This window comes from Conger conger, chromosome 16, assembly GCF_963514075.1.
Source record: "Conger conger chromosome 16, fConCon1.1, whole genome shotgun sequence".
Taxonomy (NCBI): Eukaryota; Metazoa; Chordata; class Actinopteri; order Anguilliformes; family Congridae; genus Conger; species Conger conger.
This window is the reverse complement of record NC_083775.1, coordinates 23992236-24012277: the sequence shown is the minus strand read 5'-3', so window position 1 is coordinate 24012277 and position 20042 is coordinate 23992236. Positions and strand designations below refer to the sequence as shown.

The 20042-nt window shown below is 40.5% G+C and overlaps 4 protein-coding genes across 4 annotated transcripts; 1 reads left to right on the top strand and 3 right to left on the bottom strand.

Annotated features, from left to right (window-relative positions):
- Positions 1 to 397: 397 nt before the first annotated feature.
- LOC133114634 (hemoglobin anodic subunit beta-like) lies at positions 398 to 1540 on the bottom strand. The gene is made up of 3 exons (XM_061224180.1): positions 1371 to 1540; positions 1012 to 1234; positions 398 to 608 (listed from the first exon to the last, which is right to left on the bottom strand). Exons 1-3 carry the CDS (start codon positions 1460 to 1462, stop codon positions 477 to 479), a joined length of 447 nt encoding a protein of 148 aa, XP_061080164.1. The 5' UTR covers positions 1463 to 1540; the 3' UTR covers positions 398 to 476.
- A 1311-nt stretch (positions 1541 to 2851) lies between these two features.
- On the top strand, positions 2852 to 3816 carry LOC133114677 (hemoglobin anodic subunit alpha-like). Its single transcript, XM_061224242.1, has 3 exons — positions 2852 to 3012; positions 3244 to 3451; positions 3602 to 3816. Exons 1-3 carry the CDS (start codon positions 2918 to 2920, stop codon positions 3728 to 3730), a joined length of 432 nt encoding a protein of 143 aa, XP_061080226.1. The 5' UTR covers positions 2852 to 2917; the 3' UTR covers positions 3731 to 3816.
- Positions 3817 to 7353: 3537 nt separating this feature from the next.
- On the bottom strand, positions 7354 to 11649 carry LOC133114848 (aquaporin-8-like). Its single transcript, XM_061224526.1, has 5 exons — positions 11168 to 11649; positions 10186 to 10312; positions 9484 to 9698; positions 8939 to 9073; positions 7354 to 8049 (listed from the first exon to the last, which is right to left on the bottom strand). The coding sequence occupies exons 1-5, from the start codon at positions 11419 to 11421 to the stop codon at positions 8007 to 8009; spliced, it is 774 nt and encodes a 257-aa protein (XP_061080510.1). The 5' UTR covers positions 11422 to 11649; the 3' UTR covers positions 7354 to 8006.
- Positions 11650 to 13116: 1467 nt separating this feature from the next.
- On the bottom strand, positions 13117 to 18783 carry LOC133114123 (aquaporin-8-like). The gene is made up of 5 exons (XM_061223315.1): positions 18479 to 18783; positions 17447 to 17573; positions 14867 to 15081; positions 14213 to 14347; positions 13117 to 13973 (listed from the first exon to the last, which is right to left on the bottom strand). The coding sequence occupies exons 1-5, from the start codon at positions 18781 to 18783 to the stop codon at positions 13931 to 13933; spliced, it is 825 nt and encodes a 274-aa protein (XP_061079299.1). The 3' UTR covers positions 13117 to 13930.
- Between the last annotated feature and the right edge of the window lie 1259 nt (positions 18784 to 20042).

Genomic DNA, 20042 nt, shown 5'->3' with positions numbered 1-20042 from the left:
TGATTTCACAGGCTTGCGGTCGTGACAGTGGTGGCCACTAGCGGAGTGAGCCGACAACATCGCTAAGGTATAACTAAGAGTGGTCCAGGCCAAACTTACGAAAGTACGACGTACAGAAGGTATACTCAGCTAAGAACGTTTCAGGAAACACGCTGAAACGTTAAGGTAGAGCTTAAGGTACAACTTACGAACGACGTAGCGTTAAGAAGGCTTCGGGAAACGCACCCCAGATCTGTTAATAACTATTGATGAAGTTTTGAAATCATCCTGCCACTGAGAAGTGAATAATTGAATAAGTATCTAAAATGATCCGACGTGACCTCCAAGGGACGACCATATAGCTTAATACGTGAATACATTTGTTTGATTATAAAGAAATAGACATAAAAACAGTTGGTTTGACTGGTTAAACTTTTTTATTTATTGTTTTTTTCAGCCGAGTAAAGCGTTTCTTGGGTACCAGTGGAGGGTGGAATTCAGTGGTACTGCCTGCCCAAGGCGGATGTGACAACCATCAGGAACTTTTGCCACGCCTCCTGCATTTGAGCGGTGAACTCATTGGGACCGAACTTAATGGCCATGCACAGAGTAATGCATTCAGAGAGAAGCTGCGGGACAAAGATGAACAGAATGAGTCTGAGTAAATAAAACACAGAAATTACACACCTGGGGGAATGAGGGGCAAGATTCACCCTTAACAATAAATACCTTCTGATTTATGCATCCATAGATGTAAAATTTGGTAGAGCACATAACTTATATTCTAACATGCAAGTACTTCAAGAATACTTCAAAGCAATAATTATATTTAAAGCAGGAGAACAATTTTGTGGGTGATTTTGTAGACCTGCATATATGTACACACACACACACACACACACACACATACACACACATTGGGTATTAGACCATTGGTCGAGGCTGTCTGAGATTGGCGTACTGTTCATTGCTGGTTATCGTATATTTTTCGATATTAAAAAATGTTAATTACATATTATATACTTTACTTACCCTGAAGTTATCGGGATCCACGTGGAGTTTCTCGGAGTGCATTTTGCTGAGATCGCGGTAGGCTTCCTTGATGTTATCCATGTTTTCTATGGCTCTGTTCAGACCACCCATGACGGTCGTGCCGTGCTCGGCCACCTTTTCATTATTCATGATCGCAGTGGCACTGGACAGGTTTCCAAAGTTGGCGAAATGCCGCTGGGTCCATGGGCAGACGATCAGAAGCCTGAATTCACACAAAGACAGACAGACAAACACACAGTGAAAAATGTAATACACTCGGCAAGCTTTCACCGAATTGTATAATAATCTGCAGGTTATAAAAACGAATAACGGATTGTTTATGAATCTCAGTATGGTACCTGCGCATTGCGAGGGGGCCAATTTCCTTAATGTCGATCTTTTTCCAGAGGGAGAGAACGGCTTTGCGTTCGACATCTGTCCATTCGACCATGGTTAGGTTTTTTGGGTTTTTTGTTTGGTTCTTGAACTTGCAGCCCAATTATTCAAAAGGGATCCTTTGATAATCGAGGTGCTGCTCAAACATTTTATAGATCCTCGTCTCTCCGCCCTCAAAGAAAAAGCGAAAATGATTGGATGTATTCCGTTTCCAGGCGAGGTTCTTTAATCTGTTTTAGATCGGCGCGGCGCCAACAATGTCACCTTAGGTGAAAGGGCGCGGTCCTGTAGATATTCAAAATGCATTGCAATAACATTTTATAATTATATATACAATACTTGAGGACATATCCCATCGCAACACAGAAAAAGTTGCATTGGCATTGTAAAATGGTAAATTGTAAAAAGGCAGAATGTTCTGTCATTATTTAGAACATAACTGTTTAAAGATCAATTTGATTATGCGCAAAAAAAAGTGTCCTGGACAAAAAAATATTTTATGTCCCTTGTAGTGTAAGTTTCAACATTGTACAATAGGCTAGCCCTTATATGTTTCTTGAGATTATGTCAAGAGGCTCATTTCGCCTGAAGGGGACAAACATTATTTGCCGGGTCCACAAAATATTCCTCCCTTTCTTATTCTTAGCTGATATTTATCATGCTCCGTTACAGCAATGATCTGTTAAAACATACAACGAATTATATTGCAGTAATTCGTATTATATTGGAATCTATAGGAAACATTTTGCCTAAATGTATCTTTTTTAATGTATCTCTTTCACATAAAGGGATTAGCCTGTATTTAGACTTGATTTTATTTTCATTTCCCGAATTTAGCTTCTTCTTGTCATAAATGCTGAGTTTCTTGCACAATTATGAATGAATTTCCGGCCTTTTAATTTAAGCACAAATAACCATCTAATCACTTATCCTAAATTTAAGCTACCCTGTGGATGCATGTTCGCAGAGAGTAGTCCCATACCTTCATAACAAAATAATGGGGCTAAAATAGGTTGGTTAAAAAATGCAAAATAATAGCAGAGCAATTCTGCGAGCACCCAAACGTGTAAATTCTAACATGAGTATTAATTTTTCAACTCATTATTTTCCCCATTATTCCTGAACATACATGTTGTACGCTGTTACGCACTGGGGTAACACCAAGACTCAAAACGTAGGCTTATGTGCTTAATTTAATGGATTCGCTATATTTTTAAATGAAAATAAGAACACATTATGTATCAATATGTATTAATGGAGTGTAATATAAACTAGGCGTATGTATTAGCTAATCGTGAAAGTTGTAGGATCGGTTTGGCACTATTTCAAACGTTGACGTAACTCCGCTTCTAGCTGTACATTTTTGACCAATCAGAAGTGGAGTTTAGATACCGTATCTTGGGTGTGCCGCCTTCTACGGTTCAATAAAAAGCCAAGAACAACCCACCCAGGACAAGGTAGCGGACTATTTCTCATTCTCGCAAGTTGAAAAGACTGTCCGAACGCAACAATGAGTCTCAGCAAGAAGGACATTGACCTTGTGAAGGGCTTCTGGGAAGTAATAAGGCCGCAGTCTGAACTTCTCGGCGCCGAAGCAGTGGGCAGGTAACTCAGTTTCAGAACAATTAAGCCTGCGTTTGGAACTAATCGATGAACGCGCTGACCTCCTAACCTAAGCCAATTCTTCTAAAATTATTTAAATTTCATTATTTTTGGCTATAGACTAATAACGTATTGTGAACATATTTAGCTGGGTAGCTTACTCTATACAAGGTAACGGCTTACTTTGTGGTCGATATAAATTAATTGACGCAATATTATTTACAATTCTGTCAGGATGCTGATGGTCTACCCCCAGACCAAAGCCTACTTCTCCCACTGGAGCTCCACTGCCCCCGGCTCTGCACCGGTCAAGAACCACGGCCGCGAGGTCATGGGAGCCATCGGCGACGCCGTTCATAGGATTGATGATATGGTCGGTGCTATGGGCAGCCTCAGCTATCTGCACGCCTTCAAACTCCGCGTGGACCCTTCCAACTTCAAGGTGGGAATTAGGTTATGCCTGTTCTTTTTTGTTTTGTTCTTGTCAGAAGATTACAATGTTTATCGTTTATGATCCTGATGCCGTTGTTCATTATTTGTATAGACGTAGCCTATGAATGGAAACATCTTTTCTCTTTGTATTTTCTTCCAGTACCTGGCCCATTGTGTCATGGTGTGCATTTCCATGTTTTTTCCCGAAGAGTTCACGCCCGAGGTGCACCTGTCTGTGGACAAATTCTTTCAGTGCTTCGCTCGTGCCCTTTCTGAGAGATACCGCTGAAAGCACGTTTCGACAGCTCTGGATAATATATTTCCTGAATAAAATAAACAGTCAATAAATAAAAATGACCATATATTACACTGGCATTTGGGTCTTGGTGTTTGTTTTATATACGAGTGTTTGTTTTATATATAAATGCAATAAAATTCACAATTCCTTAGCCGATCAAATATTCTATCGTAAAAGTAACCTATAACTTATATATTTGGTAAGGCTCTAACAATACTACAGCTTGAATACACTGGCTTAATCATGCATATAGGCTCACTTCTAAGGACACATAGGGTAATTAATAGATCGGATGTTCAGGCTACAATATTAGGCTAATATAATAGGCTACAAACCGATCACCTTTGCCAACTAAGAAGCTTGAACTCACAAACGAACATGTGAACAAACAGTTTTCTCCTCCACGAATGATTGCACGAAAGATAGACAAAATATTTTTTTTATTCATGATTATTCATTCATGATACTATTTACCGCATTTGTTTTTGCAGCATTTAGTCTCACGATGTTACTGCATCCTCTAAGTATTTTTATGCACCTTTGGTTAAGGCGCATCCACTGAAGTGTAGCCATGACAATTTATTCTCCACAAGGCAGGGGTGACAATGTTTGGCTTTATTTATTTATTTATTTATTTATTTATTTATGAAACGTCATGCAAATAATAAAATTGTACATTACGATGGATGCATGTTCCCCTTTATTGAACATGTAGCCTAATTGCCTTTTAAATTATACTGACGATTTCCCACTCTCTCTCTGGGCTGGAGCGAGATGTTTAACCATAGTTCTTTCTTTGTTTTGTTGGACACTGTAGTCCTAAATCTCCATTCTCCCTTCCGTAATCTCCATTTCGTGTGCTGTGAAGCTGTGGGACCGCTTCTTTCATTGTTTTTGTTTTTTCCGCCGTAGCTTATGTCGTTGGTGCGTTTTGCTTGTTGGTGCGCTTTTATTGAAAACGCCAATCAGAGAAAATAGTGAATTACACCAGTAATGTGATGGTGCTTCTGGCAAATCAACCCTGATTGCATAGCCAAGTAAGGCACCTTGACAAAGATTTTAAAATAATGTAAATAAAACATGACATGCCAAAGAAGATGTATTGCCCGGTGGCGTAGTGGTGCGAGGTGTGATACCACAATATGATAATACAAACCGTATCATTTGGCGAAAAGTTGAGTGATCGTAAGAACCATTTAATGATGTTCTTAGCGCTAATGTATTTCTATGAAATGTATCTGTATTTATGTTACTGAGCTAAAGTTTGCTAAACCCGATGCCAGTTTAATTTAGCCTGTCTTGATGTGCACTGCCAGCATCTGCAAAGGCATTACTTCAGTGCACTGTTAAACATGTCCTATTTAGAATCTTTGAAAATTGTTTTGTTATTTAAATATCTAGGTATGTACTAGTGTTCATCTTAACAGATGCTCCAGGACCTGTAGAATCTTTCATATTTAACAAGAAAAAAAGACCACTGCATTCCATTTAAAAATGCATGGCATTGGAATTACATGCTACTGCATGTGGTGAAATTTATGTCGAAATAGATCCAAACCATTTTTATTTTTTTAAATATGAAAAATTCTACAGGTCCTGGAGCACTTGTTAAGATAGACATGATCACAGACATGAACACCAGCACGTACCAAGATATTTAAATAAGTAAGAACAATTCACTATTAAGTGTTTATAGACATGTTTAATGGTGAGTCTCTTTAAAAATCCGAAATTCCATATATGGTGTTTAATCAATATACACACGTGGATACGAAAAAAAGCTGTGTCTAAGCATGTTTCATAAATCTCGCGAAAGTTGTGGAAGATCACGGTTGAAAAGACCACCAGATAGGCTACGACTGATAGAAGCAAATTTTTTGTTGTTTTCTAATGTTACACATGGGAACAAGAACTACGTGGGCAGTGAATTTTCACAAATTAAGATTTAAATTCTGTACACGCCAGCAGCTCACTGGTGTTCAATCGAGAAAATAACGTCTGCTGCAGGTTTGTCGCGCATATAAAAAAGAGAAATGTCGCTATCTACTGTCCATTCTTGGCATAGCAACATAACAAACAGGTAAAGCAGGTAACGGTCTCCTCGCATGAAAGGACAAAACAGTAAGACCTGGGGGATGGTCAGGTTGCAATAGTCACATGAAATCACATGAAATGACAGGTCATTGGGGTGTGAGTCCCAATGGCATCTTTAATTAACATTGACCTTGGCATCTCTTAAAGCACATTCCCTTGACTCTCCATCATTGTACTGGGGCACAAGAACTTACAGTATAGGTCCAATTGCTTGATTTGGATGACATTTTATATTCTGTGGACCAATCACAGACAGTTTGATCAACAGTCTAGTCATTGCACGTCACTTGGGAGAGCAGTATCTCACATGCTTATTGATGGCTCCAGACTGAGTAGAGTTATCTAGCTGATGCTTTTATCTAAAGTGTCTTACAGTCGATGAGACCAAGCAGAGGACAAGCCCCTGGAGCAATGTGCGGTCAAAGGCCCATGTGAGGTTAAGGACCTTGCACAAGGGCAATCACCAGGGATCAACCTTGCACGTCTCAGTCATGTACCTTAACCACTACATACAGGATAATTAAGAATTCATCCCTGTAACCCATACAAAAACTGTACTGCACATTTTGTTCTCTACACTCTTTAACCAACCCCTCAAAAAAGTATTCTTCACCAGCCTAGCTTCTGGGCTGTCCTCTGAAATAGGTTTGTGCCAAGCTCCACCCCGCAAAGGTGGCTTCTCTCTCCTGTATTTTAATCCACTTTGGCATCTCTGCTACTTTTGATGCAGTTGACCACCACCTACTGCTGTCACCCCTGGCTACCTTGTGGATATGCAGCACTAGTTTGCTTCCTACCTGAATAGTCAGGTCCATCCACGTTGCTTTTTTGAGACCTCAGGACCTTCCACCAGGTGTCCTCCATAGTTCAGTCCTGGGTCCCCTCCTCTTCGCTATACACCAAACCTCTTGGGCCCATCCTCCCATGGCCTTATCATTGCCGCACTGAACTCACGCAACCCTTTCTGTCCTTCCCTCTCCCTGATACACTCAGCATTCCTATGGCAAACCACCGTCGAAAACTCAACTCGGGTAAAACTGAGACTTTCTGTACTTTCCTGCCAGTTCTTATCCCCAAATGATTTTACCTTCACCTGAGAGGGCACAGTCTCGACCCTCTTGACCTGCTCAGCATCTCAGCGGTAAAATGTTGATTTAAGGTGGATCTATGCTTTCTGCAAAGTTGGCATGCCAGTGCACAAGCTCCGACTTCCACAATGGAAGTTGCATATGACATGGATGCATTCGCAAAAGGGGTTGGCAGACAGACTCATTGAGAGTTTTAAAACCTTAAGTGGTCCTGGAAAACAAACTGTCCCTCTCATGGAACATCACAACAGGGTGTTCAACAAACAGACTATTCAACTACAACGTCCAGAGAACCAGCCCCTTCATTGCCACCGACTCAACCCAGCTCTTAGTCCAAACACTAGTCATCTCCCGTCTGGACTACTTTAAAGGGGCATTATATAAAAAAAAAAATCGTGATTTTTGTTTTTTTTCATTTATTCCATTGAATTATTAATAAAGAACACTAATTTACATATGTTGGAATAGAAAGTTCTTTTTTTAGTTAACAGTATTTTGTGCATATTCATCAAGGTAATTCTGGACCTGACTGTGTATTTCAAAACACATGCAAGAAAATCTACCCCACAACTAGAAATTACTTAGACCAAATGAGAAAATTCAGGTTTCATCACAAAAGGAAATTAATAATTAACACTTCTTAAGGAACCTTTTCGACGGCAACATGCCTACAGTACAGAACAGTTTGAAGTTTCATAGTTACTTCGGTCAGAATATAAAATGCTTTATGAGCATTGCACTTAACAGCAAACCATGCATTGTCATTTCAAACAGCAACGCCAGTTCAATGTCACAGGAGTAGATCAAGAATACATGGCCTGAGACTATGGAAAATGAATGCTAAAAGTCCCTAATGAAAGGAGGGACATTTTAGAACTGTTTATTTCATTTTAATAGTTAGAAGATATGCCAAGGAAATGCCTGGGCATGCACACATATACACATTCACACACACTGCTGTCCCAGAACTACAGTATCCTGTTGACCCATTGACTTTTAAAGTATTCACCTAGCTACATATGTACATTTTCACAATAAGTGAAATCGAATGGCTTCCATGATTCCATGATCAGTCAAGGACCATGTCATTTCAGGATAAGACGGGTCTTTTCATCTCCAAGCAAAAGTCTGGAAAAAAAAGAAGATTATGCCAACCAATGTCTGTATGCATTCAGGTACATATGTATATATGTACAGTATATGTGCGTATATACAGTAGAACCGCAGAGAACCGAAGACATCGGGAATGGAGGTCGTTCAAAACACTGACATTTTCTGAACTGTGAAAGTTACATTGAAATACACCCAATTTTGTATACTTTATTTCAGTTTGTTTGATGCTGGTAAAGCTTTCACATACATGTGGATGAACAGCAATGGTAAGCGAAGGTAGCAACTTGCATTGACCGTAGCCATCAGTGTGACGCAATCTTTCTTGGATTTAAAATGATTCACCTGCTCCACACTCAACAGTGAATTTGGTCCTGGTGATGTCAAAAGGTGGCACTTTCTTTATAGGCTACTTTTTAAGTTCAAAAGCTAAGCTCAGTCATTTGTCTAATTTTGATATCGTTCCAGTTTTATTCTCAATTAATAATGTTACTAATTTGCGATTTGCAGTCGTCCTTTTGCATTCATTTTACACTTCCAATTTCATTCCCTGTTTGGTTGACCGGACTTTCTGGTTTTCTGAGTTTCGGATCTCTGGGGTTCTACTGTGACATTGGCTCAGTAGGTAAGAGCAGTCATCTGGCAGTCGGAGGGTTGGCGGTTCAATCCCACCCTGGGTGTGTCAGTGTCTCTGAAACAAGACACCTAACCCCCAAATGCTCCTGACACGCCAATCGCCGTATGTGTGCATGTTTCTGTGAGTGAATGAGAAGCATCAATTCGGACCAATCGCTGTATGTGTGTGTGTTTGTGCGAGTGAATGAGAAGCATCAATAGCACAGCGCTTTGGATAAAGGCGCTATATAAATGCAGGAATTTACCATTTACGCGCCGGCAGCCCACTCACCTCACTAAAGCAACAGCTGCGAGACTGCCCCCAGTGGGCCCTGCCCAGTACACCCAGTGGTGCGTCCAGTAGTTCATGATCAGTGCCGGTCCCAGAGCCCGCGCAGGGTTCAAACATGTCCCAGACACATCACCCCTGTGGCAACCAGCACAGCACGTTCACACTACAGACAATTCACCAGCGCAGCACTTTCACACTACAGACAATTCAACTCATTTAGTCAGCTACACAACCTGTCAAATCTGCCACGCCATCTAAACCCGTTTAAATATAAGTCACACATGTCTATTATCTGGCAAAACAAATATTTGAAAAGTTTAAAAAACTGGAAGCACTATCCAACAGTTTACTTTGCTCTACATTTACACACATCCTATGAATACAAATCTATTGTGAATATGATTCAGCCACTTCAGAGAATACAAAAATGTCACTATAATTCCTAGTCTGAACATCTGGAAAAATAAAAATCAGGAATAAATCAGATCAAAGTGCCACCCTGAACTGCCCCCTTTAGAAACATCCTCCCCTCCAGCTGAACACACCCAGCCAGGATGCAGATAACGATGGCTCCGCCCACCAGGACGGGCACGAGGGGGCTCTTGGTCTTGTGGTTGACTGCACCCATCAGTACCACCAAAGTGACCAGGCAGGTCATGGCTGCCTCCCCAAAGATGGCGGCCGCCAGTTGGTCCTCGGACTGGATGGTGGTGAAGGCTGCTCCAGTGGCCTGGGCATATTTCTCCCGTGTCGTCATGAGCTGGGAGGAAGATTTGGGTTAATTAACGGGACACAACCCCTTTGGTGCAGGTATGGACTGGAAAGGCCAAAATGGCTTCATTTATTAGGTACATTGGGAAGGTTGCCGGCTTGAATCAGTATACTTTTAGATTGTCAGTTTTACAATGCCAAGCTTTGCAAAAAGTGTGAATATTTTTTAATATGTAACCAAATATACTGTACATATTAGATAATATATTCAGTATGCAGTGCAGCTATTTTTATGTATTTTATCTCCTTATATTACCTTATCTGTGTAATATCAGATTGTAACAATCAATGTATTGCAAGGGTGCAAATCCATGTGTTAGCCTACATATTAGAACATATACTGTGTACATTGACATGAAATGAAATGGTTTTTATTATGCATTTTAAAAACATGTATTTGAAACACATCACCTTTCCAAAGGGAGTTCCACAGAAAATGAACAAATCAATCAAATCAAACTGATTTTAGCACTGACCTTTGACATTGCAGCTCCCAGCAACCCTCCAATCAGCTGACTGATCACATATGGGACCACTAAACTCAGCTCCATACCTCCACACAGGTAGATGGCGATGGTGAATGGTGGGTTGAAGTGGGACCCACTGTGGGACACGTGAAAAAGGCAGAAGGGGGCTAATCTCTACTGCGCCTTCAGAAGGGGACTGTTAAGCAGACAGTTAACTTAAACAGTCTGAAACTTTGCACAACACCATTTGAAGGGTAGCACTTTTTCTATTTGAAATCAGTTGTGGAACACTCTGGAAGCCGCTGGGATATTTGAAATCTGATTTAGTTTCCAGTGTGCAACTGCGACTGTAGACACATCCCCCATACATCAAGCTAACCACCGGCACCCTGCGGCACAGCCCTGGAAACGAGGAGCAGTGCCAAAGAAGGGTTCTGCAAAAGGTTGCAAACCTTGTACAGTGACTATTAGTGAAATGAAAGCCAGTAGTGCATCAGGAGGAATAAAATTTGCCAAGCAGTTACAGTACAAACAGTTAACTATGTTTTACAATTAAGTGCACTGTATTTCATTTCCAATTCAATTAGATGTTTAGTGCTGTGATGGATATGACATTTCCCTCAGACTCCCAGTGGAAAATGGAAAAAATATGATAATTGCTGTACAGTTAGGATCATAATGAGACCAAATAGACTGGTGTTTCAATGGGTTTCATTTTTAAAAACGCTTGCATGGCCAATTGTTCCCATTATTGCAGAATCGCCCATTATAGGCTATACAGTACAAAATATATACATATTACAACCAATTTTTTTCGAGTATCACATGGGTTTACAGCTTGGCTTGCGTTGCTGACCTGGCGTGACCATACAAAAGAAAACCCCAACCCACAAACTAAAATAATTAAAATCTGGTTAAAATGACAATGTTTAAAGTGCACCGTAGAAACCCCATTCCCAGTTAGCAGCTTAATCGTTTACATGGAATTCACCTGATCTCCGCCATGCATGCAACCAAGGCCACAACCGCAATACCGTGCACGAGCGCCGGCTGAAACCTCCCCGTTGTCTCGGTGTTCTCGATGACTGAGACGCAGCCGATGAAGACGAAGAATGCAGTGCCCACTATCTCAGCTATGCAGGGCTGGACGAGGCGCTCGAACTTGCTCGGACGCTCTCGGAACTTTTTGGGTTCATGCGACATCGTCGCCTCCACGCTGCAAAGCGCTGATTTTTCCTCTATCATTACGCTTATCGTTTTTCAGCCCGAAGTTTACGCCTATGGTTCGATGCAGCATATGTCCCAGATACCAAAGCCAGTTCCAATATATACCGGCTAATCGCTTGAACTTTGACAGGTCTCTGGAGCATAAACCTGAATTATGCCTGGGCCCTGTCGTAAAAGGGGAAGACTCGTTTCCTGATCTCCAATCACCGTTTAGACACTTGACCTAATTTAATTTATTCATAACCCTTGGCAGTCCTCCTGTTTGGAAAAGAATTAAAAAAAATTTTTTTTTTAAGTTGTGTCTCAACAGAGCATAGCAAAATGCAGCTTTTACATGGAAGGAATTATATTCATATCATGGGCTATACAATAAATACTGATGAAATCAACATTAACACAAACATATCTGATGCAAAAAAGAGGAATGATAAAAGAGGATGTTTTGAACAATTATGTACTTATGGATTATGAATAAGCATATAGGAACATATTCTGCACGCCCACACCCAGGGGACACCGGAGATGGTTGTCACACTTTTTACTCAGTTGTGACTCAATTTCAGCGCGTCATATAAGAGTCTTTTCAACACTAGTGCAACCGTTCTCGGTATAATAGTATGTATACCTTTTATCATCATGCAATAATATAAGAAAAAGTTAGAAACTCACAAAGACAACCTGTCATTTTGAGACAACCAACGTCACGTCACATAAAGCTTCCGAGCTGCTACTGGTTTCCATGTGCACCTCGATATTACAGCGCATTAGAATCAGAGCCCCCTACTTTCGTATGGTTCAAACGTGGTAAAAATTGCAAATGAACAACAGGGAGTCAAAAGTTTAAAGTATATCATAAACATATGATAGCTGTTTTGTTATGAAAACCTCATCTGAACCCTCGAAAATAATTTACCCGTCAACGGCGACACACCGTAATGGGTAAAAAAAAAAAGCCTTCAGGGAATTAATTTATAAACTTAAAAAAAACAACTTAGACATATGTTGAAATAGCTGCAGACTGGGCTTAATGGGTAACCAATAGGGGTGCAACGGTACACAAAAACCTCTGTTTTGACGTCACATTTTCGGAACAGCAAGAAAAAGGCCTATAGAAGTGCTCATCATTTATTCATTAAATGTAAACAGCAGCTAACTGGTCAGCATTTCTCGCTGAACAGATAAGTCATCGGGGGGAACACCGAGTTAGAATTTACGTGCTCATAATTAAGTAAATAAAAAAATGTATGCCAGTGCGTTAAAGCAAGACTACTTGTTCATTTTGCGGCGTGTGCCGAAACGCAAGTTCGACATTGAATTTTTCCATTTTTCCAGCATTAATAAAAGTTGGGATACTTTAAAGTGGTTAGACGCACCCTTCACTGCGTAGGTAGAGTGGCAACAATATACAGGTTACACGGGATACCTTTCGTTACACAGTGGCACAAGTGAGGGAACAGAGTGGTGCACCCCTTCTGTTCTTTGGGGAAAACAACGGTACTCAATAGCTCATACCTACATGTGTGTGTGTGTATGTGTGTGTGTGTGTGTGTGTGTGTGGATATGGGTGCTTGTTTTCTTGTCGTTGCTTGGTCCAAGTATAGGCTACATTCAATGCATAGTGGATGGCAGGTTTTTGTGGTGTTCTGATGGCAGGTGTTCAAAAAGTAGCCTATATGTTTTAGTTTTAGAGAAAGAAATACAAGGCAAAAGGGCTTCCTGAAGCTTCAAGGCACTCTTGGTGAAAGAGGCATTTTTAAATATGAAAAAATACTTTATTTATGTATTGTGTATTAAAACAGTCAAACAATAAACAAAAACACCACAGCGCTTCAGCACAAAGCATAGACCTTTCTATTGGCCACCTTTTTTGAAAATGATGAAATGCATAATCGTTGGAATGTTATATGGTATAAATTCACTGCATATGTTAGAAATATACATGCTTTTCACTTTCATACAAAATCAATGGAACATATCATTGATATATCATTGATTAATAAATATATATAGGTCTACTGTAGGTAGGCTACACTCTTAAACAAAGTATTTTGAAGATAAAATGTGTGTACGGTATTTCACTGTTTCAATAGCCATCCCATAAAATATGTCCAGCCATAAAATAACAAGATTTACTGTATAATAACAGTTAAATAAGAGGATGTAGCTATACACAGTATTTTCCATTCATTAAATGGCTTTCAATGGCAACATTGATACCATTTTTATGGGATATTTTTACAGTATGTAAAAAAAAGGCTATTTGGTGTTTCTTTTATTTTACACAGGTAGGCTTGTAGGCTATTTCGCTACATATACCTTACTATGTCCTAAGTACATTGTAGCCCCAAGTTATAGCCTATATTCCTATGTTGAATAGTGAATAAGTGAATCATTTCTAATACAATTACAGCAGGCCAGGGTCAATTACGTAATTGTTTATGTATTTTTTCTGTACTCGATTGATCTTGCCTGGTGCAATTGATCCAACCAAGAGAACCAGACACGGATGGGTGGGGCGGCAATCAGCCTATTTCAGAAGAACGCGTATCGCCCGATCACCCAGCAGGAGCCTGTGAACATCAAAAACAAAACAGGAAGAACATAAAGATTCAATAAGCGATATGGAATTAAACAACAAAAATCTAACACTGTTGATTTCAAACATATAACCAATATATTTTATTGCTGGTCCATATGCTTCAAAATGCAGCCATTATCTATTCTTGAAATATGGAGACGAAGAATATCATAAGGTTATGTCGGTGCATATCATGATCAACGTAATTGTTGTATGCGCCAAAAACTCTACCTTACGAATCCAGCTGTGAGCAGAGCGCCTGCAATAGGTCCCACCCAGTAGATCCAGTGATAGCTCCAGAAGTTCGCCATAACTGCTGGTCCGAACGCGCGGGCTGGGTTCATGCAGGCTCCAGACACTGCGCCCCTGAAAACGTAAACGAACGACTGGCGATTAGGACGCGTACAATGACTTCACACTTAGCTCCCACTTCATTCACATGAAAAACAGCTATACTGACCACCAGAAGCTCACTTGTCTGTTGGTTGAAATAAAAAGATTCCTGAAATACAGTGCGCTGGTTGGTCACTCCATGGCTAATTATATAAAATGTGAGATTTCTTAAATGCTCCTCAGGAGGGCTTGCCAGATATTTCTCAATGAAAGTGCTTCACCATTAACAAGTCTTTGAAATAGTGATGTGCACATAATATTAGCATCTTGTTACAAGGAACCATACAGCATTAATATCCAACCACATTGGCACTAAGAAAAAAATAATGTACAGTGAATAATATAAACTTAAAGTGCACACTGAAAATTCTCAGGGATTTGCATGAGTGATTCAAAATTTTAAGGGCACCTAAAGAGCTATAGGCCCATAGAATTTCAAATATGGCTGGGACCCCCAGTTCTGGAACCCCTGTACTGTAGAGAGCTGCGTACCCAGCCAGGATATTGGCCGCCACAGTAAGACCAATGCAGAGGGGTGCCAGGACCCCCCTGGTCTGGCTGTTCACTGCCCCCATGCACACCACCATGGTGAGAAACAGTGTCATCACTGCCTCAGCCAGCACTGCCGGCCACACCTGGGCGCTGGACTGCACCGAACTGAAGGCTGCACCTGTGGCATTGACATAGTCATGTGGTGTAGAGATGGCCTATGGGGAGAGGGAGAGAGAGAGAGAGAGAGAGAGAGAGAGAGAGAGAGATACATATTTACACTGAAAAAAGAGTCACATGATGTAACCAAGATAGTAATGCCATTGCATAGTTGTATCACGGGTCCCATGTACAGACAAAGTTTAATTGGGTGATACATGTTAAAGTGAATAAAACCTCAGACTGTACACAAATCTTTTATTTTTGATTGTGGGCCATATTTTGAGCATATCCTCTTCATGCTTAAAATAATGTAAATAAAAACATTCATAACTGGATGCAATCAATAGAATATTTTGCAAAACAAAATATTTTGTTATATATTTAAATAACATACATATCCCTCATACACTTTATGTTTTGAGCTGATATACTTTCTGTGGGATCTGGTTATGGGACAACACTTACAATAGAGTTTAAAGACACAGGGCAAAGTGTGCAAGCACACGTACACATGTACATGCATACACATACACACACACACACAGACAATTTATACTGTAAACTGGAATAGAAACAGTTCCTAGTATGCATATCTTACAAGATAACTTATCGTGCAGAGATAAAACCCTCAGAAGGTGTGAAGTTCCTGTGTTGTTGAGGGATCATTAGGGACACTCCATTGCTATTGATTTGCCTCACATTTTACTGACCCAAAAGAAAAGAGACGGCTACTTAGTGTCATTTTACTGATAAAAACCTGATAAACACTAAATCACCTTTAACCAAGCTCCAGAGAAGAAGAAAAAGGGCTATGCTACGTTATTTATTTATGTACAAACCTCCAGAATGCACAGCAAAAACACTTTCACAAATTGGCTGGTGCCTAGAACTGCCAGGACAGTTAATAGTGACCTTGTGTGTTTTGTGATTGATAAGATGTTTTCAGGACACGTTGGTTATCACATTGCAGCACTGCAAGCACATTGGCAAAAAACTGAATATATCTGGAAAAAAATAACTGAAAATACAAATTCATGACAACCAGTGAGAAAGCAGATTATTCAACTGAACTGCATAGTGGACAGGCAAAAAACAACAGAAACCTTTCCAGAAATGTGGGTTTCTATTGCAGCCTCCCTATTTGATGAAAAAAATGTGTTTCTCTTTGTACCAGAGCTTTAAATATGTACAAATAACTGAAGACAAATGTCTGTCTGTTTCCACCTTAGACTCTGGCTGAATCAAGTCACCTGAGCTCACAGTGATGAAATCAGACACGTTAGTTTGCTTTAACGCGTAAGCAGTCTAATGTGATCCTGGATTTGCTTTGATGAGGCTGCAGGTCCTCCTGTGTTGTGTTTCTGGTTAAAGCCCAAAGAGACATCTCTGTTAATCACTGACGGAGGAGTTTAAAAGTTATCTGTGTGAATGAGCTCCTTCACAAAAACACCACCATGGTGTTATCAGTTTACGGCCGCACACAGGGGCGTTAAGATGCCAGAGAAGAGATTCGAGTGTCATCTAAAAGAGCTGGGGAGTCACAGCTTTATTAAAGGAAGCTTGCGTTTCTTAAAAAGGGTGCATTACAGAGAATTTAGTGTATACGCTTGTGGAGCATGAGGATGATGATGTTATGGGCTTGACTGTGTCCTTGACTGACAGCTTCATCACACATTTACACTCAGTTTAAACCGCTGCTACATAATATACAACATGTATAAGGTTAATATACAACATTAGTTTGCATCTGATCAGAGTCCAATATACATTTGAAAGATGTTATGTCTTCAGATGCTCGTAAAAATGCGAAAACACTTCTGATAATCTCTGGTTAAACAACGTTCTTGGTAACACATAATTCTGCTTATAAACTATACATAAATCATTACTGGGTAGTATTTTAACCATTAATAAACCGTTTGTAAGTCAGCAATAATAATTAGTTAACATTAATAAACAACTTGCCATTAAAAATGTTAAATCCAAAATGGTAGGCAATACATGACGAAATTATGTTGAAATAGTTTAGAATTATACTGTATAATAAACAAAATTAGGTGTCACTAGCATGGGTACATTAGGAGGGATGCAAAACATCATGAACAATCATAACTATTTATTATTTATTATGATTTATACCTTTTAAACAGTTTAAAGGGACCTTATTTTTAACATTAATGTTAATAATTAAAAGACTTACAGGTTGTAAAGAAAACAGTTGTAAACATAACTATATATGTGTTTATTACATGCATGCATACATTAACAAATTGTAGTTAGTGACTTACAAACAGCGTACTAATGGTTAAACTACTATTTAATAATGGTTTATTTATATTATGTTACCTAAGTCTCAAATAAATAGGTAAATCCACGTAGCAGGTATATCCTGGGTATATGTAGGAGGAGGAGTGGACCTACCTTGGCCAGCCCAGCCCCGATCATGCCCCCACACAGTTGGGCCAAGATGTAGGGGACAAGCAGGGCCAGGTTCAGACCCCCGATGAAGCAGACGGAGAGGGACACTGCTGGGTTAAAATGGCCGCCGCTGTAGGGGTACAAGGGGAGAGCAGGGGGAAGCATTAATGATATCTCCTCTCAACCAGGAATCTCTGTACACATCATGCAGGAGGTCAAAGGTCAATGTAGTTATGGAGGGAGCTGAATCTTCTGATCGGGGCAAGTGGGCACTGCCCTAGGAATAACTGTACAGAGACCCAGATGTCTTGAAGCCCTTTCAACAACTTCTATTCATTTAAATATTTCACTTAAAGTTAGTGGAGTTTTCTTATTCATGAGCATCATTCACAAACCTAGAGCTCAGAGATCACAAAAACGTTCTAACCAATATCTGTGGGAGGAAAACACAAATAGCATTTGCATTTAAGACAAAGTTAAACAGAAGTGATGACAGAATCAAGGACCCAGTCCTTCAGGGTATTCCTGAGGGATACATGGTCACTCTGTAGCAGGGTGATTCCAGGGCAACCAATGCTAGTTTCAGAGCTTTCTATCCTTTCTATCCTAATTTAAGCACAGTTTAAGTTTGGTGGGAAGCACTGAGAAAACTCAGGGGAAGACTCTTCACTGCTTTAAAAATCTACTCTGGTCCAGTGATGATCAAAGAACCTTACCTTTAATTTGATATGTGGCAGAGCCATCAACATAGAAAATTAGAATAAATGCTGAAGTAGAAAAATTATCCCTGGACTTCAGCAAGGCTTGACAGACAATGTTTCAACAATGTGATATGTCATAGATTTTTAAAAGCATATGAACCTAATCATTCACGTGGTTTATAGTCTTGCCTTCCAGACACAACTAAACACATTGAATCCCCCAAATTCTTGGAGACACGTAACTAAACTGGAGCTGGATACGTGAAATTTCCTAAAAAGGTGAAGTTCCCCAGGGTTCTCTCCGTCCCCAGCGCGCGCCCCTGGCCCGGCCTACCTGATGGCCCCGAAGACGGCGATGACGATGGCCAGCGCCAGACCGTGCGCCAGGGCGGGCTGCAGCCTCCCGGTGCCCTCCGTGTCGTCGATGACGGAGGCGCAGCCGGTGAAGATGAAGAGTGCGGAGCCCAGCAGCTCGGCCAGGCAGGGCTGGACGCAGCGCTCGAACCCGCGCGCGCACCGCCCCGGCTGGGCCCGGGCCTCCTCCTGCCGCGCCTCCTGCGCCTCCCGCCACTTCGCCCCCGGCTCCAGCTCCCCGCCGTCGCTAGGGGAAACCTCGGACGTCTCTGCCTTGGGCTCCATGGTGGTTACAGCCGCTATGTCAGCTGAACGCGCCTTTGGCTGATCTGTGCTCTGACAGTATGGTCCATAGACACATATGAATGTGCGCTGATAAGGCGAGGGGGGGGGGGGGGGGCACGGGGCAGGGGGCGGGAGGTATGTACATGGGGGTAAGGGGGGTAAATGCCCCAGAGCATGCTGCTTTTTGTTTTCACCTTAAGATCAGCAGTCAAATCAAAGCAGCAATCAGTAAAGATAATGTAATTATCCTATTTCATGGCAAGAGTACAATGCAATATGGAGGGGGGGGGGGGCACAGGAATGCTCTGCACTGTCATCAAATACCTTTTCAAATAGGCTTAGCATTTCTTACTTGCGGTCAGAAAGTAAAAGCATAATTCCAAATAAATGTCATGATGATTATTATTACAACTAATGTTATTACAACAGAAATAATAATCATAACCAAGCAATCGGTTATTAATGAAATGATACTTTTGCACCATTTCCTTTGTAAGACGTGTCAGCACAGAGAAATAATAACCTATAGTTACGTGCAACTGAAGACAGCAAAAGAAATGAGAAAACGACCAGCTATTGTCAATACGTCCATACATGTGCTAGAATACTTCACACATATTCTGAAAAAGACATTATATTTATAAATGTATGTATAAAAGTATAAAAATAATATATGTATATTTTTCTTTAGATTTTTACAGATATGTTGTTATCAGGTTTTCACATGCCTTTTTATGCCTTTATGAAGGAGGGCTGGCCTCCAGTTTTCACTCAGAACAATGTCTCGTGTCTTTGTGAGGCAGGTTATCGCTTAAGTTCAGCATTTATAAGGCTTGGTTAGTTATATCTGAGAAGACAGTAAAGATAAGAGAAGTGTCTGTGGATATGGCACTTTTAAAAAGGTAAAAGTCTTGCTTTTTTATCCTCCTTATCAGAATGTGGAATTTGGGTTTTAATCAGACATCTTGTAAACATTTCTACAACTGAATGTGGACGAAAAATGTGCAGGCAACAGAAAAGAATGATGTAAAATTAAACACCAGGCAGTTAGCAAAGTGGTTTTATTAGCTAAACTCATATGGTTAAAAATAACCCATCATCTAAAAGGAGTCTGATAGTAACTATACAATCACACAAGGGAAAAATGAAAGAGCAAGGAAAATCAATGAAGTTATCTGTGGCTAGCAGGGCTCCCCTCACAGACTGACTGTCATACTTTTATCGGTAAACGATATGACAGATGTGACCGTCATAAAATG

Coding starts and splice junctions, on each gene's coding strand:
- LOC133114634 (XM_061224180.1), bottom strand. CDS start 1,462: ATGGTCGAATGGACAGATGTCGAACGCAAAGCCGTTCTCTCCCTCTGG. Junction 1,235..1,370: donor GGCCCCCTCGCAATGCGCAG/GTACCATACTGA, acceptor GTGTGAATTCAG/GCTTCTGATCGTCTGCCCAT. Junction 609..1,011: donor TGGATCCCGATAACTTCAGG/GTAAGTAAAGTA, acceptor TTTGTCCCGCAG/CTTCTCTCTGAATGCATTAC.
- LOC133114123 (XM_061223315.1), bottom strand. CDS start 18,783: ATGGAGCCCAAGGCAGAGACGTCCGAGGTTTCCCCTAGCGACGGCGGG. Junction 15,082..17,446: donor TCGGGGCTGGGCTGGCCAAG/GTAGGTCCACTC, acceptor CTCTCCCCATAG/GCCATCTCTACACCACATGA. Junction 13,974..14,212: donor CTCACAGCTGGATTCGTAAG/GTAGAGTTTTTG, acceptor TGATGTTCACAG/GCTCCTGCTGGGTGATCGGG.
- LOC133114677 (XM_061224242.1), top strand. CDS start 2,918: ATGAGTCTCAGCAAGAAGGACATTGACCTTGTGAAGGGCTTCTGGGAA. Junction 3,013..3,243: donor GGCGCCGAAGCAGTGGGCAG/GTAACTCAGTTT, acceptor CAATTCTGTCAG/GATGCTGATGGTCTACCCCC. Junction 3,452..3,601: donor TGGACCCTTCCAACTTCAAG/GTGGGAATTAGG, acceptor ATTTTCTTCCAG/TACCTGGCCCATTGTGTCAT.
- LOC133114848 (XM_061224526.1), bottom strand. CDS start 11,421: ATGATAGAGGAAAAATCAGCGCTTTGCAGCGTGGAGGCGACGATGTCG. Junction 9,699..10,185: donor TGGGAGCTGCAATGTCAAAG/GTCAGTGCTAAA, acceptor TCTTCCTCCCAG/CTCATGACGACACGGGAGAA. Junction 9,074..9,483: donor GTTATCTGCATCCTGGCTGG/GTGTGTTCAGCT, acceptor TGGTTGCCACAG/GGGTGATGTGTCTGGGACAT.